Genomic DNA, 18,301 nt, shown 5'->3' with positions numbered 1-18,301 from the left:
ATGTATAGTTGCATCTGATCTTGGAAACTAATCACCTGGTAAGTACTTGGATGGGAGACCATCAATGAATACTAGGTGCTATAGATCTCCAGCCCATCCTTTGTTCAGATATTAGCCAGCATGCTAATGACTTAAATCAAGAAATAGCTTCCTATGATCTACACAGATACTCCCAGGAATACCTCAGCAAGCGAGAGTCCAAAAGTGGCAGGCTAAAGCCCAAAACCTCAACCCATGGCTGATACCGGAAGAGAAATTCCCTCTTGGGAAATGGGGCTACAAAGTGGAGTCAACGACATGTGAGTGTAGAGAAGAGCAAACCACAGACCATTTATTACAATGCCGTCTGAGCCCTGCCACATGCACAATGGAGGACCTTCTTACAGTGACACCAGAGGCACTCCAGGTGGCCAGCTTCTGCTCAAAGGAAATGTAGCATAAAGCCAAGTTTTTAACTTTTGTTTATGGTTTTTTAATACATTATAACTGTATTCTCAATATGCTTTTGCTATAGATGACATTTCAGAGGAAGGAAATGTCTAATCACTTCTGAGTATTCCTTAATAACAGTAACAAATTCATGGAGCTATAAATCAACAGGCAAATTGAAGGGACACATACGCATGCAGGAACCTGTAAGACAATGACAACAATGAGATAAGTGTCAAGTACAAAGGCCATAAGCACTGGAGCTGAAACTAGTTGTTTAGCATTGACACAGATTTGGCATCATCTTATCTGACACAGATTTGGCATCATCTTATCTGAAATAAAATGTTATTTAAGAAGTGACCTTGTGCACAGTTTCCTTGTCAGAGAAAGATCTTTAATAAAGGGCTTACTGCATACCACAAACAATTATCAGAATTTGCGCTGTTACACTGGAATTCCAAGATGGGGAATGTGTGGTGGCCCAGATTTTGTTGGACTGCAATTTCCATCACCCTTAGTTATCATAATCTACGATGATGGGAGTGGAAATTTCAGTCTAACAAGGTTTGGCTGGGCACGCATTCACCATCCCTGCCATGTTTACCAGCTGCCATTATTATTATTATTATTATTATTATTATTATTATTATTATTATTATGGTGGCTGGCAGACATGGCAGGGATGGTGAATGTGTGCCCAGCCAAACCTTGTTAGGCTGAAATTCCCACTCCCATCTTAAGAAATGAAGAGAAGGAAAAATAATAGAGGGAAGGCAACATGTGGTTTTCTGAATATGAAATAAGAAATGCAGATAAGGAAAAGCAATAGATACAGGGAAGGCAAAGTGGGTTTCTGGATATCATTTAACTACAGCTTCAGGCATTATCCTCCGCCGGTTAAAGAACATAGGCTTAGTGAGATCTTAAGGTCAATACTTGGAAGTCTATACTTGGCCTATCCCTGAAAGAGGCCATTCAGAGGGACATGTTTTAAACATTTCCTAACCACCCCTTTTGACAAATGTTGCCAAGTTTTCAAAAGAATAACAACACAGTCAATATCTGAAATCACAGATAGTAACAAACCCTAATGAAATAAAGACTATCATAGAGACTTCTGGAAAAAATATGCACTTTCAAAAATATGCACTACAAATATTTGTACAAAAATATGATAGAAGTTTGTACTATGCAAACAGGACTATTTTCCCCACTACAAAGACTAGTTAATAAATGGCTTGGACCCTAAAAGCCTCCCTCCCCTCATTAACATTATTTTAAAATATCTTTGCGTACACATGCAAACCATCAAAACTACACAGTCCTCCTGCTGGATGGCTCCAATAGACCAGTGGTTCCCAACCTGTGAGGCCCCAGGTGTTTTAGCCTACAATTCTCAGAAATCCCAGCCAGTTTACCAGCTGTTAGGATTTCTGGGAGTTGAAGGCCAAAACATCTGGGGACCCACAGGTTGAGAACTACTCCTATAGACATCAGGTTGGCTACTTTAAAAATAGGGAACTAGACCAAACAGGCCTATGGTCTGATCTTGGGTTTTTATTCAGATTCAACTCTGATTCTGAAAGGACCAAGGCAGTGACATTTCTGGCCCATCCCCTGTTTAGATATCAGCCAGCACACCAATGCCTTAAATCAAGAAATATTTTTGTATTATCTACAGAGATACTCACAGGAACACCTCAGCAAGTGAGAGTCCAAAACTGGCAGGCTAACACCTGGAACCTCAACCCATGGCTGATACCAAATGGGAGACTCCCTCCTGGGCACACGGAAGACTGGGCAACTTGGAAGGCGCTGAACAGACTGTAGTCTGGCATCACAAGATGCAGGGCCAACCTTAAGAAATGGTGCAGTCCAGACATGCGGGTGTGGGGAGGAGCAAACCACAGACAACCTAATGCAATGGAACCTGTCACATGCACAATAGAGTATCTTCTTATAGCAACACCAGAGGCACTCCAAGTGGCCAGCTACTGGTCAAAAGATATTTAGTTATAGTACCAAGTTTTTTAAACTTTGTGTTTTTTCAAATACATTGGTTTGTGCCTGATAAGATAAATAAGCTCTGATTTTACAAACTCTGGAGTATCATATCCCTCTATTTTTTATCTACCTATGGTGGCTGATGCACAATAGACTCACTGATACCTTATATACTAGGGCTGTCTGGTCCAGTTCCCTATTCTTATCACTTCTTGGTCTTTTGGCTAAGATCAATGTATATACTATTTTTAAAAGGAGAGGACACCTGTGCTTGACAAAATGCTAACAAATCGAAAGGTTATGAAAATATAGAGTCTTTATTTGCAGACATATAAACACTTTTGGTACAGTACAGACATATTGTCAGAACTCAAGAAAAGTGTCCGTCTTAAGCAAAACACTCAATTTGCCTTGTTTCAAACAAATGAATTTGATGCAGGCCTCTGACACGAGAGTTTTCCAGCTCTTCTAATCAATGTGAAAGGTGTGCATTGCTGATAACCCCTCTGTCTGTAGCTGCAGAGGCAGGCAGGTGTCTACATGTCTGCGAAGATATGTCACCAGTTTGAAGAAGGGAACTCTGGACTTGGTCCAGGAAACTGAGCAAATGAAAAGGAAGGGAGCCAAGGAGCTAGCAATTAGCTGCTGTTCCTCCACACAAATTCCCATCCGGAAAGGAGCAAGAGTCAACATTATAAAATTAAACTTTTTACATTTACCAAGAATGAGAAGCAGTTTTTGTATCATTTCGAAAGCTTTCCTTTAGAAACATAGCATTTAAAAATAAATGTTCCACATCCAAAATGATAGAATGCTACTGACAGATTGCTGAAGCTACAAAACATTATTGACAACAACTCAGGCTTTAACTCAGGATTATCACATCCATCTATTTTTGGATCGATCTATGGTGGCTGATGACTTCGATGTCTGTAGGATAGCGAATCCCCTCTGGGTTTTACTGTGGATTCTAAATCCCCAAAGTAGGTTTGCCATTTGAATTGGCTACTCTAAAGTTTATAATAAAAGCCGGAATGAATAATGACATGGAAACTAGAATCTGGACAGATTCACCATCCCACTGAAAGGAATATATCAACTGCTACTTACAGAAAACAGATACAGTGGAGCAGTTAATATAATCTGATTTTTATGTCCCAACCACATTGCAAAATAATAGCAGTCTGACACCTCTTTAACAACTATAGCCCCATCTATGGAATTGTGGGAGTTGTAGTTTTTTGTGGCAACAGAGTTCTCTGACAGAGATGGGCAAATATCTCACAAAAATACAACCCAAATACACAAAAATACATAATATTAAGGCAAAGCAGTTAATGTGGTGCCAAACTGCTATGATTCTGCAGTGTGGATACAGCCTAGAGCTATCCATCGTGCCGAAATATTTGGGGGCTTAATTTCAGCACCATGCATGCATTTTTAAAGTTCAGAGTAAAATCCAGACTGAGTTCAGTATCCAATTGACATGGGAGTCACCAATGAAGAATCATAAACAGAGAGAAGTATGTATACCATGGTAAATAGTTGTTGGTAGATACAGCTGCAATATCCTGCAATGAAGGAAACGTAATTATGGGCCCCCGTTCAAAAACTCATGTAGTAAGGGATTACATGTAGGAACACCCTCAACAAAGGATATTTTAAGTACTACCAGTGTTTGTAACTTGGATGGGGCAGAAAGGGGGAAAAGAATTCTCTGTCTGCTGGTTTATGAATAAGACTTAAGGCCCTTCCACACAGACAAATAACCCAGAATATCAAGGCAGAAAGTCCCACAATACCTGCTTTGAACTGGGTTATTTGAGTCCACACTGCCATATATTCCAGTTCAAAGCAGAAAATGTGGGATTTTATTCAGCTGTGTGGAAGGGGCCTTAGACTTTCATCGTTTTGTACCTGTGGATCAGAGCCAAAAGACCAAATTGATATATGGAACTCTGCTTCTAAATATGCCTTCCCTTGCTGGATTGGAGATGGATTTTATCAGGCTTTGCTGCTCTTGTGGAAATAATTGGCCTTTCATCAATTCTGTGATTTGTTGCATTTAGACAACACTCCCATATACCTTCACTTATAACAAGACTATGGCCTTCCAAAGGTTTTAGACTTCAACTCCCATGGGTCCCACTTAAGACAGTCAGCAGTTATAGAAACTGAAGATCAAAATATCAGGTGCCCTGATCTACAGAAGAAAGCCCAATTGGAATCAGTATGACAAGATCAGGCTGCGATGTCTTCAAAAACAGGATGTCTAGGATTCCAGTGATTGGTCCTCAAGCCTCCTGAGAAAATGCTTGCAAGGCTTGAGAAACCTTCCAGAGATGCATTTGATGAGGCTTTAGAAGCTACTATTATATAGGGATGACAGTAACACCAGTCAAACCCTTATCTTTCTGAGACATGGACTGTTTTAGATCCCACATGGCATGCCTTCATTTGTTTCAAGGAATCCTGTTATTTCAAAATGAAAAGGGAACTGCTGAAATAATTGACAGTGTTTGTCTATATTGAGTGAAAAGTGAACATCTCCTTTCTGTTCACAATCACACATGGGATGGTGTGCACCCTCAAGAAATTGCACTTCTTGTTAATGCCTTTCCTATATATATATATTAACATCTGAGGTAATAAAACATTCTGTTTTTATTTACCAGTGCATATTTTCTTGTCATCTTCACATATATACAATAGAAGACATATTTGCTTTACCTCAAACCCATACTTTTTTTCTCTTTCCCCTTTATATAAAAATCCTCAAACATTTCAAAATATACTTTTCATTTTCTTTTAAACAGTTTCATTCATAGGAATAGTTGATGATGCCCTCTTGTGGTCAAAAATGACTTTGAGCATTGAAGAACGTAACAATGAATATGTCATCGTCTTACCTTTTCACTTTATGAATACTGACTTGTTCTATAGATGGGTCTTTTGAGGGCCACGTCTGCACAGACAGATTACTAGCTGTTAGCACTAAGGTTTCAACTTTTTAAAAGGCTGTACATTGAATTTGATTTTTTCCCTTTTTTCTTTTTCATAAAAACCTGTAAACAGCTATTTACAATTATAATAAGTTATAAATCAGTAGTCCTTCACTGTAGGTCCTGCTGGCAATCTCCCACTTGGGAGTGAGTCACTCTCAAGAATGTTTTGGTTGAGACTGTCTGTGTGAAACCATTCAGATGTTGGAAATTTCCACTGGTTTCTTCTCTAGCATATGCAGATCGATTCTTGCATTTAATGGGATCTGTACTTCCAAATGTTCATCATCTGTATGGTATTTTCTCCCTTTCCTTAGGCAGATATAAATACCCATCCCAGTTACCAGTGTTATTGAACCCAAACTTATTATTGACAGGGCTACTAAGGTAGGCATGCAAGATGCCACTTCCACTCTTTTGTGTGTGGGTTCTATAGAGATTTGTGGTTCCTTTTCCTCAATATTAATGTCAGGCTCTTTCCTCAGAAGGCTTTCAATGTAGCTTTCATTGCTGACTGTGTCATTGACAAAGAGGTTCACCATGACTGTGGAATGGAGAGGTTCTGGGTAGCCATGATCGCTAACTTTAACAAGAAGTCGATAGAGGCCATAGTCGTTCTGCATGAGTGACTCTTCCAGAGTGATGTTGCCTGTCTTGGGGTCAATCTTAAAGGAGTCCGGCCGGGGGCCTCTTCTTCCTATGATGCTGTATGCTATGACCGCATTCATGCCTGTGTCATTATCTACTGCATAGACCTCTGTGATTGGTGAGCCAGGCAGTGTAGAAGGAAGGACCAGGAGGTAAGACATATTAGACTGAGGAAACAAGACAAGTGGTGGGTTGTCATTTATGTCCAGCAAAAGGATGGTTATTTTCGCAGTTGAGGACAAGGCAGGATCACCTCCATCCACCGCTTCAACCCATATGGTGTAGGAGCTCTGTTGTTCCCTATCTAGAGAGACCTTTGCTCTTAAAACTCCTTTACCAGTGTCTATAACAAAGATATCACTTCCATTTACAACTGAAAGTGCAACCCATCCATTTTGTCCTATATCTGCATCGGTGACGCTTAAAACTCCAATTTCACCAAAGCCTGGGAAATTCTCTGGCACAAAAAAGCTAAAATCCTTATTGATGAATCTCGGACTGTTGTCGTTCTTATCCAGAACTAAAATTGTAACTGTGGCTATTGATTCCCTGGGTGGCATTCCAGAATCTACCGCTTTTACTGTATAGCGATATTTTTCTCTTTCTTCTCTGTCCAGTTGGGTGGAAACTGTCAGGACTCCCGTGTCTTTATCTAAAGAAAAATATGATGGTGCTTCAGGTCCTAGGAAGTAAGACACTTGGCCTCTTTCTCCACTGTCAGCGTCTGTTGCATACAACTTGGTCAAAAAAGCATGGGGAGCATTATTTTCCTCAATTGTTAATTCTATTAGTGATTGAGAGAAAACAGGCGAATTGTCATTATCATCCAGAACCTGAACTTTAACTATTTTGTTTACATGGAATCCTTCAGTGTTCCATGCAACCACTGATATTTCATAGAGCTGTTGAGTCTCATAATCCAATGGTTTTGTAGTCTCCAGTAAGTACTCATTGTGATATGGTTTGTACGGTGACAACCTGAATGGGCCATCACCATCCAAATAGCAATCCACTTTGTATTTTTCATCTGGGTCCTTAATGGTAAAAAATGCAATTGGTGTGTTAACAGGTTCTAATTCCCTCAGGTAAACAACCCCTTCAGCTTCATTGGCTATGAAACGAGGGATCACTTCAGGAGGTCGCATCATAACTTTAATGATAGATACTGACACAGTGATCACAGCTGGTATACAACCAGGACCATTTGCCAAGACGCTCAGCCGATGAAGACGAGGAGTGTCACCATTAATCCTCTTGGAGAGTTTGATGGTGCCTGTGCTTTCATCAAGATGGAACAAAGTGCGAGATGATTGTGCCACCTTCTGGCTGTACGAATAGGTGATCTCTGCATTGATGCCCTCATCCACATCTACAGCATGGACAGAGGCTATGTCTAAACCAATACTAGAGTTCCCAAAGACAGTGACATTTATCTGGGTCTCATTGAATTGGGGACAGTTGTCATTGATGTCGCTGATGCCAATGGTGAGGGTGGCAGTGCCCACCAGTGGTGGAACTCCTCCATCCTCTGCTGTTATGAGTGTAACATATTCATCTCGAGCCTCCCTGTCCAAGGCACCCATGACAATCAGGTAAGGCGTTCTTTCCCCACTTTCATTCTCCTCCACATCCAATGTGAATACTCCATAGTCATCTTGCAGTTGGTATATCTGGACCCCATTAGTACCCATGTCTGGGTCTACAGCTGGGTGCTCTATCGCTAAACGGGTGTTGATCGGTGAATTCTCAGGCACAAAGAGGCGTATCTGTGGCATGGGAAAACATGGTGCATTGTCATTGATATCATGGATGGCAATCTTCACCTTGACAAGGCGGAAATACTCCTGAGGCAACACCAGAACATCCAGCAACAACAAACAGGACTCAGAAGAGAGCAGTGGAGAGGAGGAGGAAGAGGCAACCAAACTGGAACCAACATTATCCTCTGTGCATAATGTCTCCCGATCAATCTCTTGGGCAGAGGTGTACAATTCTCCTGTCCGGTTGTTTAGGTTGACATACTGACCTCCCAATCCCTGGGAGGCAAGATTGAAGGAGAGAGGGATTTTCCCCCATTGTTCGGGCTGTTGCCAGCCTCCCTCCACAGCTGTCTCCCTCTCTTTCTCTGCTGCCCCTGGTAGCTGTAAATCCTGGGCTAGATTCCCGATGAGGAACCCGGCAGGTAGCCCTTCATTGATGCTGTAGAAAAGTTCGGTGGCACGGCTGTAGCTTGCAAAGCAGTTGAAAGGTCCAAGGAAGAGCAGGAAAATGAGCAGGTTCTGGGAAAAGAGAGGCACAAAAGGATGTTACTAAAAGATGCAACCCTATAGCAGCGTCAGTCATGATATTATTGCCTCTTCCCTTTCTTCTACTGTCCCTAAGGAAAGATCTTCCTTTCTGCATAAATCCTGTTACTAGAGAACATCTTTTGGCCTCCATGGAAAGAAACAGTCCTGCCCACCCAAAACTTCCATCTGAGTGTGTCACCCTCCACAGATATAATACATCATAGAATCATTGAGTTGGAAGAGACCTTGTGGGCCATCCAGTCCAATCCCCTACCAAGAAGCAGGAAAACTGCATTCAAATGTCATATCTCTGACCTCTACCTTATCAACCTATGATCTAATCAGACCAACATATCCTTCTGTTGCATAGACTCACGTGCTCCTAAAACATCAAGTTCCTATATGCATGCTATGCACATAAATGCACCCATATTTGACTCTTATGACAGATTTTCTGAACATAAATTCATTAAGAACTCACTAAACAGGTGTATATCCATTTGTCATGTGCATGCAGGGGATGTTTGTGTTAATTCTCCCACTGCACTCTGTAAAAGTATGCAATGCAAAGGAATAAGAAGGAGAAAGAAACACACTGATGTTTAAAGTTATTTTTCGGTCTTTCCCTTCCCAGATTTATCACTATCTTTGTCAAACTGTAAGCAGATCACCACAGACACGAGACACTGGTCAGCCATCCCAGGAACAGCAGCATACACAATCGCCATCTGCATGAGACGCATCACTGATGCCTTTTGCTATTTCAACTTGGAAGAAAAATAACCAAGAACGCAGCTAACCTCTAACAGATTCATTACAATCATGAAAAAGAGCACCCAGAGAGATGCCATTCTCTAGTATTCAGATCTGACAAAACAGATGCCACCTGCCCCTTGTGCCGATTTCTTTGAATCCCTGAAAGGCCTCCTTTGCCATGAATTAACCCTTTCACCCCTCTCTACAGGAAGCCAAATCTCACAAACCATCATCACGTTTGTGGAAATCGTACTGTGTTCCTACTCTTGGGGCCCTCTTTCCCTGAAGTTTTTACAGTCTTGGCTCCAACCGAAAGGATAACGTTTATATAAACATTGATAAGATTGTACTCTTGTTTTCCCAAAAGATTCATAAAATTGGGCAAAGGGGCACTGAGGTGCCACTGTCTTATATTCAGATCTGTTCTGACAAAACTGATGCCACCTGCCCCTTGTGCCACTTCTTTGAATCCCTGAAAGGCTGCTTTTACCATGGGTTAACCCTTTCACCCCCCCCCCCCCCCCATGGCTGAAGAACCACAGGAAGCCAAATGATACAAGCCATCACACTTATGGAAATCATACTCTGTGTAGACATTGGGAACACTCTTTCCCTGAAGTTTTCACAGTTTTTGTTGGAACCCAATGCAGAACATTACATAAACGTTGCTAGGGCTGCACTTGATTCTTCCAACTGTTAAGGCTGGCATAAATTTATTAAAAATTAATAAACCCTAACCCTAACCCATCCCCTTTTATTCCCATGCAGCCCCCATCATGGATGTATAGATCTCTTGGAGAAGGTTAACTCAAAAAGTGTTTCAAGTTGATTGCTCAATTCCATTTTAGTGTTGGTATGTTTTGAATTGTTTTGCCTCAGTTTCATTGTGAGTCTCTTTTTGGAAAGAAAAAGGGGGATGGTGATGATAATATAAGAATAAAATAATAATATAAGACTATAATAATAATAGAATATAAACATAATAAAATAAAATAAAACAATAATAAAATAATATAATAACATAATAATATAAGATGAACATAATATAATAATAACATAACAATATAAGAATAAAATAATATAAGAATAATATAAGACTAAAATAATAATTATATAATATAAACATAATAATATAGGACTAAAATAATAATAATAAATATTAATATAATATAATGATATAAGACTAAAATGATACTAATATGATATAATAATAACGTAAGAATATAAGAATAATATAAAACTAAAATAATAATATAATAACATAAGAAAATAGTAATAATAATAATAATAATAATAATAGAGGTGCTCCATGAATTCTGTCCAAAGTACACATCCAATCTGTGTTTGCTCCAAAGGAAGGCCCACTCAGGACTGGCAATTCCATCCACCTTGAAGTCAATGGTGGGCTTCAACATCCCCTCTTCCCAAAGTCATGCTTGGGGTTGCTGCTGTGATGCAAGTTGGGGGATTTCAACAGGATCGTCAGTATCAAACCCTGGCAAGCTTGCTTCCTGGAACTGTTGCTTCACCCCCGCCCCCTCCCCTTCCCCTCTTCCCACGATTTCGTGGATCCTGTCGCGCGTGTGGACAGGAGTTTGGCTCGCTCTCTTGCCCTCCAACTTCCCAAGCTCCCCAGCCAAGCGCGTGGCTCCCAAGCCTCCCTCCCTGCCTCCCTCCTAACGCGGGATCGTACCGGGAGGTTCCTCTGGCCGGCGGTGGTGCTGCTCCCCGGGCTAGGTGGCTGCCCCATAGCCGCCGGCGCCACCGGGTGCCTCTTGCCCAGGAGGCGGCGGGAGGCTAAGGCGGGGGGCAAGCAGCGGCGCCGCGGCGTCTCATTCCCTCGGCGGCGCATCCCCAAATGCGGCCGCGGAGGGTCCCCGTGCCAAGGGAGGAAGGGGAGGAGGAGGAGGGGCTCCGCCGAGGAGGCACGGGAGGCGCCTGGCCTCATGCAAATGACCCCCAGAACTCCAGCCAATCGCCTCGCAGGACGTCCAATTAACAACGGCAGAGGGGAAGGGGGGGGGGCAAGGATTCAGTTCAGGTGCGAGCTCTCTTTCCCCCTTCCGCCTCCTTCGCCTCCTCGCCCGCTGCTTTGGCTCCCTCGTGCCGAGTTTGGAGAGCAGCGCCCGCTTCCTGTGCAAGGAGGTGCGCGGCACGGGCACGAGGCGCCCTCCCAAGAGTGGCCGCGCCGAACTCTTCCGATCCTTTCCCTGCCTCTCTCTCTCTCGCGCGCGCTCCTTTGGAATGGAAAACGGATGCTGTGAGGCGAGCGCTTGACGCACACTCCAGCCCTCCTTCAGCCTTCCCCGACGGGACCCCGCGGGTGCGAGGCTGAAGAGAAGAGCAGAGAAGAGAAGAGAGGCTGGCGCAGCAGCAGCAGGCGCGCAAACCAAGGAGCAGGAAAGTGCTGCCTGCTCTGGCGGAATCCGACCACGCCATTGGCTGCGCCTTGCTTTGGGGAGATTCGCCTCCAAAGAGAGAGAGAAGAAAGAAGAACGTTATTTGCTCATGTTGGACTTCTCTTGCAGCCTTGCCTTTTTTCTTCCCCTCCCTCTCCTTCCTTCACCTTTTCTTGCTCTCTCGCTCCCTCTTTTTCCTCTCCCTTCCTTCCTCATAGAATCCTAGAGTTGGAAGAGCCCAATCCCCTGCCAAGAAGCAGGAAATCACATTCAAAACACCCCTGGCAGATGGCCATCCAGCCTCTGTTTAAAAGCCCCCAAAGAAGGCACCTCCATCACACTCTAGGGCAGAGAGTTCCACTGCTGAACAGCTGTCTTTCTCTCCCTCTTCTTCGCATTTCTCTCCCTCTCTCCTCTTCCCTCTGGTTCCTCCCCCTCTCCTTCCTCTTCCTCTCTTCCCTCTCCTTCCTCTTCCTCTCCATCTCTCTCCTTCCTCTACCTCTCCTCTCTCTCCCTCTCCTTTCTCTTCCTCCCCTTTTTTCTTTCCCTGTCCTCCCTCCCCATGTCCATCTTCTCCCTGTCCCTCCCCTCTCTCCTTACTGTCCCTCTCACTGTCCTTCTTCTCCCTCCCCCTCTTCTTCCTGTCCCTCCCCCTCTCCTTCCTCTCCCTTCTGCTCCTTCACCTTCCTCTCCCTCTTCTTCCTGTCCCTCTCCTCCCTCTCTCTCCTCTTCCTCTCCCTCTCCTTCATTTCTCTCCTTCCTCTCCCTCTCCTCCCTGCCCCTCTCCCCCTCTTCATCTCCTTCTCCTTACTCTCTCTCCTCCCTCTTCCTCTCCCTTCTCCTCTCCTTCCTCTCCTTCTCCTTCTGCTCCCTCATCCGCTCCCTCTCCTTCTCCCTCTCCTTACTCTCTCTTTCTTTCCTCTCCCTCTCCTCTCTCTCCCTCGCCTTCCTCTCCCTCTTCTTTTTCCTCTCCTCCTTCTTCTCCTTCCTCCCCCTCTCCTCCCTATCCCTCTCCCTCCTCTCTCTCCTTGCTCTTCCTCTCCCTCCTCTTCCTTTTCCTCTCCTTATCCTTCTTACCTACAGAGAATGAGTCTGGAGCCCCATATCATCATTATTTTGTTTCTCTTTTGCACTTTTTGTGTACAACTTTCCCTCGCCTATAGCCATTATCAGGGCACACTGCCGTAGGTTTCCTTTTCCAGCCTCCAAGTGACCCATGAAATAGTCCTCTGAGAAAAGGGTAAACCAGAAGTGCATCTACACCAAGACTGCCATTTCATTTGCTAGCAATGTGATGCTAATGTAAATACCACTGGTATATTGGATCATCTGGAGGGCTACTTCATTTCTATCCTGGGTTGTAATTGAGTTTAATAATAATAAAAATCAACACATCTGTTTTTTGATTTTTAAACTCTTAAAAAAAGAAGAATGTATTTGCAAAAGTTCTTCTTGTTAAACTCAAGGCCTGCATCCCTTTTATGTGGCCCCCCAGTTGCTGGACTACAACTCCTGTTTTCCTCATCATTAGACATGACTAACACTGATGGGAGTTGCAATACAGTCACATCTAGAAGTCTGCTGTTTCTTCTGTTAAGTCAAGAGAGTGGGCTAAATTTAGATACATGGTTTGTGGACATGAGGTTTGACTTTAAAATGTCCTTTCACCGTTCCTCAACCTCAGAGCCACAAGGGCTGTTGGGCTGCAAATCCCCAGACACAAGCATCACCTCCAGGGACCCAAATTCAGTAAAAATGAAAGAATATGTTTAATTATGTAGAGAAATTATAGGTAGCCCTCTGTAGTCATGGGGTCTCCATCCATTGATTCAATGGCCCATTGAAAGCAACAATAAGGCGTATGTGGCCCTAGATGAAAATCAGTTTGACACCCCTAATCTGCACAGTTTGACACCACTTTATCTGCTCAGTGCTATGGAACTTGGAATTTGTAGTTTGGTGAGGCATCTGCATACTCTGGCAGAGAAGGCTCAAGAACTTGTAATTCTCTTGACTCTCATGATGCCTTAGCATTGAGCCAGGATGGTTCCAGTGGTGTCAAACTCCATTCATTCTACACTGTAGAGATGCACCACAATGCAGTCTGTAGTGTGCAGGGTGTCTGCTCACCACTATATAACCTCCTCCGCTGGAGGCTGAGGTCTACAAGTGCACTCTTTGTAAGAATGGAAGAAATCTGGAAGTATCCGGCAGAAGAGTTGTCCTGAATCAAACTGGTTATGTGGCCAACTTGATGTTGTTGGGAAGCTCAAATGCAGAACATGAGGGCAGGACTATCCCTGACATTGGAATTAAGATATGGCCATTGGAACCAGCATCTATAGAGAACCTTGTCAGGCATAAATTTCTCCTAGGATAGTGTTTGCTTCTAGTATCATGAGTAAATCCATGCTAAGTATTCCCTACCTTTACAGCCCACCCTGCTGAACCTATTTAAGAGTAGGTTCTAGCACCATGGAGAGCTAACACTTGGCTTCACTGGCATAGAAACCACCACTGGACTTGTCTAACCACAGTTAAAGCTTTTTTTTACTGAATCTACATTGCCATATAATGTAGTTTCAGAATGCAGATTAACAGCATTAGATTGGATTATATGACTGTATGTAGACTCATATAATCCTGTTGCATGTGATGGGCAACACAGCTCCCATCAACAGCACAATGATGATGCGAACACAGAGTTGGGAAGAAAATGGTCACAACTTGTTTATTGATTACAGGAACATGGGTTGGCTGCCATGCATGGGTTCTGGATCAAAATTGGTCAGCCCGCTCTGCCCAATACCAAATACAAATCAGGGGTGCTGCTGGCACAATACCAGGCTAACTTTATGGCACCCCTAGACAACAGGATGTCCCTTTTCGCTAAAGGGGGGAAGGGAGGCGGATCCAGGGCTCATGCCACATGCCAACAGAAGTTGTGATGAGCTATGAATAACAAACAAATGTAACCCTAATCAAAAACATGAAAAGGATGCAGGGCAGGTGGGAGACCAAGCAGCACAGGCATGGTGCCTGTAAGGGGCCCAGGACAGCCTTAATAAGGATCCAGCCCTGGGCAATCCAGGGATGGGGAGTAGCCAGGCCGCCGATTGGCTAGCCGGCTGGGTGGCAGGAAACTTCCCGCCGTGCAGGGGGCTTCTGGAAGAAGAAGCCCCCCACCATAACGGCCCTCGCCTGGTAAGTCAGGTAAGGCATTTAATTGCAGGCAATCTGAATTCTGAAACTGCATTATATAGTGGTGTTGATCCAGCCTGTGTGTTTTATCAGTGAAGCCTCCGCTGGAAGTGATAGTAGCAAACCAGGTCTCTTCTAGTTGTTAGAGGTGGGATGATTTAAAGTGCCCGAGGGATGCGTAAGAGCTGAGAACAGTTTCTACTGACTTCAATATCAGAAGCTGCTTCTCTCATAGAATTAATTTCCACATTGGAAGAAGGCTCTCTGTGTGTTTGAGCTGTGGGCATGAGATGGAGGGGAAGAGAACAGCCAGCTGGGATGGCATTTAGATCAGAGATTCCAAAACTTGTTTGGCCAACTACTCCCTTTTCAGGAAAACAAAATTACTCAGTGCCTCCATGGAAATCTACTTTCTGTAAGTGAACAAGGAGAAACATATAGTGACAAATTCACATCCTTTTATGTATTTATGTTTTTACCTAGATCCTACAACATGATAAAGTTGTAAATAAGACCCCTTGATGCTTGAAATTATGTTATTTATTAAAATCAACCATGGCAACATTTTCATTACACCCACAAAATTAAAATAACAGAGGATAATATTAAAATAAAAATTACAAACAACATTACAATGACCCTAAATGAGAAAGATGAAGTTGGTGTACTGCTACCAATTGATTAATGTTCAGCTCTATTTTTGTCAGCATCATGAATAATTTTTTAAAAAAGTATTGCATTTACACGATTGTTAGTGGCTTGTCTCACAAATAAATTAGATTTCATACATGTCATTTCTTTATAGTATTGTATTGTAAAATTAGTCATTACATGCTCATATCCCTGTTGATGCATGCTGGAATTTCTGACAATGCATGATAAGCTCACTTGCCAACAGTTGCTTGTTAAGATTTTTTGGTAGACGTGACCACTGATTGGTTATAATAACTTGCATTTTCTGCATTTTGCAAGGCAGGGGATTAAACTGGATGGCCCATGTAGTCTCTTCCAACTCTATGATTCTATGATCATTTGAAAAAGAAAGTAATCACTTTGTCTTTAAGTCTATTTTACATGATAGATGAAATATTTTTTCCAAATTTTATTTTATTCTTTCTTAATATTTTCCTCTCCCCTTTACCTTTACCCGCCCCGCCCCCCAATTCAGCACAGGTTACTAGTTCTCCCCTAGATTATTCCAATGCTCCTCCAGGGGGCAATATCACACAGATTTATTTATTTATTTACTTGCAGTATTTATATTCCACCCTTCTCACCCTGCAGGGGACTCAGGGCGGATTACAATGTACACATATATGGCAAACATTCAATGCCAAAGACACACAACAGATACAGACAGATGTCAGAGGCTATTTAACTCATCTGGCCGCCAGGGGAGCTGTCACTTTCATCGTCCATCTACAACACTGATGAAGTACTTCCGCATTCCCTGCATGCTTTTGCTGGAGTGCTTTGCTGGAGTCTTTTTTATGGCCACATAAATTAGTTAAATTATGGGGTAAACCCTGACCTGTTTCATATTCCGGCTTTGGTGGGGGGCCTGATCCATTTTATGGGAGCCTCCCAAAATCGAGAGGGCAGATATCTGTTTTCACTCTCCGGTGTAAAAACATCTCTGGTGCGAAAACTATCAGCCCATTATGGGTGGGTTGGCAGGACGACTTCCCACTCAGGCTCCCCTTCCTGATGCATGCTTTGAAGAGGCTTCTTACCTGTTGTTTCTTATCTGGACTCCGCATTCAGCTGCAGGCCCTGGCAGGTGTGGGCAGGCTTGTGCACCACACACACACACTCTTTCCAAGGGCCTGCAGCCAAGTATGGAGTCTAATCTGGACTCCATGCTCAGCTGCTGGCTTTGGCAGACACTCCTGCAAGCCACACACACACACACTCTTTTCAAAGACACTGCATGTGTGGTGTGCAGGAGCACCCATGCCTGCCAGGGCCTGCAGCTGAGTGCCTCTTACTCTGTGATGCCAAAAAGCAAGCCAGGAGCTGGGACCCACTCTTGCTTGCTTTCAGGTCAAGCTGGTTTCTCTAGTGGGAGGGGCTTTACTGTTTCATGCTTCTGAAAAAAGGGAAGTAATGAAAGAAATGAATTAAATGGGAGAAACAAATTTAGTGCACAACTCTAATATCACCTACTATGGGAAGCACTGGTTAAGGCTGTGCCCACTTGCAGGCCACATTGCTGTCAAACATTGCTTTCCCCCATTTGCTGCTTTAGGCATGATTATCCAGTTTCATCTCAAAACATACATTTTGTGCCTTGCTTACCAGAGAGTCAGAAGGAAACAGACCCCCACTCGGAGCTCCCCAAATTGTAATATGCAAGTGGGTGTGCAAATCTGTCAGTTTTGTTTTATGGCATTTCCTAGCCTAGTTCTATACTGGGCTGTATAACCTCTTTTTTCTTTTTGCACAGAAATTATTGTCTATTTTAGTACACATTATTCCTAATGCAACATATTTTTCTTCTTCCCATGGCTGAAAGCACATTCCTGCATGCTCCCTTTAAGCATATATATTTAGGTGCCACACATTTTCCAAACTTAAACATTGTAGTCAAACCAAGTTTTCAAGCATGCACATCATTGTGCACATATTCTTTCATTCATTGTAATGCATCATAAACTTTGAATAAAACCTAATTTCTGAGACAAGAAGTGTTTTATCCTGTTGTATTTCTGAAAAGGACAATATGAAAGTGCTCGGTTTATTTCCTACTCCCAAAGAGCCACACTTTGTTCTTGCATACAGGGGATTAAAGGGGAAAGTTTCCAGTTAAAAGTTCTTATAGATTCATAGTAAATTTAGGCCCCATTATCCCTCTTTCTGTTTCTCTTCAATATAACTACACCCCAACCAATTAATACAAGGATTAGAAGATAGTGGATTTCTTCCCCGCAGCCTCATAGCAGCTGCCTTCTCCAGTCAATGTTCAAGACTTAATGTAGCAAAAAAGCTTAAAACTAAATAGTCGTCACTGCTCATGCTGATCTAAAGCTTGATCCATAATCCACTGGAGCTGAAGTGCCTGGCTTGACTTCTCTGGTGGCCTAAATTGGTTTCCCTCCAAATGTTTCTCTTTAACCAGGTCACAGTAGATCAATGCTACTAAAGTTGGGCAATTTGATTCACATTGCACTTCAAAGGAAGTCACTTCCGTTATGTCTGCCTATTTTGAGGGTTGTGTTGGAATCGATTGTGCAAGCATACATTGCTTGTCAATTGTAATCCAAAGAGCATTTTTGTAGAGATGCAATTCTATGACTCAGGACTGAACAGCAGAAGAGCATTGTTCCATGCATCTAAAGAGAACACTTTTATGTGTCCAACAGTGTCTAGCCAGGTGGCCCAAGAAAACATCACAAAATCAGGAAGTCAAACTTAAAAAAAACTCTCTCCCTTTCCTAATTGTCCCCAAATATTTGTTATTTAGTGGCATATTGCTATTTAGTGGTATGCTGTTTCTGAACACAGATTCTCTGTTTCATATCATTTCTATAGTAAGGATAAAGATTTTCTTCTGACATTAAGTCCAGTCGTG

General features: G+C 42.9%; 1 protein-coding gene across 1 annotated transcript; it reads right to left on the bottom strand.

Moving 5' to 3' along the window:
- Window positions 1-2,734: 2,734 nt before the first annotated feature.
- On the bottom strand, window positions 2,735-12,030 carry PCDH20 (protocadherin 20). Its single transcript, XM_060769387.2, has 2 exons — window positions 10,824-12,030; window positions 2,735-8,365 (listed from the first exon to the last, which is right to left on the bottom strand). The coding sequence occupies exons 1-2, from the start codon at window positions 11,076-11,078 to the stop codon at window positions 5,636-5,638; spliced, it is 2,985 nt and encodes a 994-aa protein (XP_060625370.2). The 5' UTR covers window positions 11,079-12,030; the 3' UTR covers window positions 2,735-5,635.
- Between the last annotated feature and the right edge of the window lie 6,271 nt (window positions 12,031-18,301).

This window comes from Anolis sagrei, chromosome 3 (assembly GCF_037176765.1).
Source record: "Anolis sagrei isolate rAnoSag1 chromosome 3, rAnoSag1.mat, whole genome shotgun sequence".
NCBI classification, from domain to species: domain Eukaryota; kingdom Metazoa; phylum Chordata; class Lepidosauria; order Squamata; family Dactyloidae; genus Anolis; species Anolis sagrei.
Note: the sequence above shows the minus strand (reverse complement) of the source record. Positions and strands in the feature narration are given on the sequence as shown.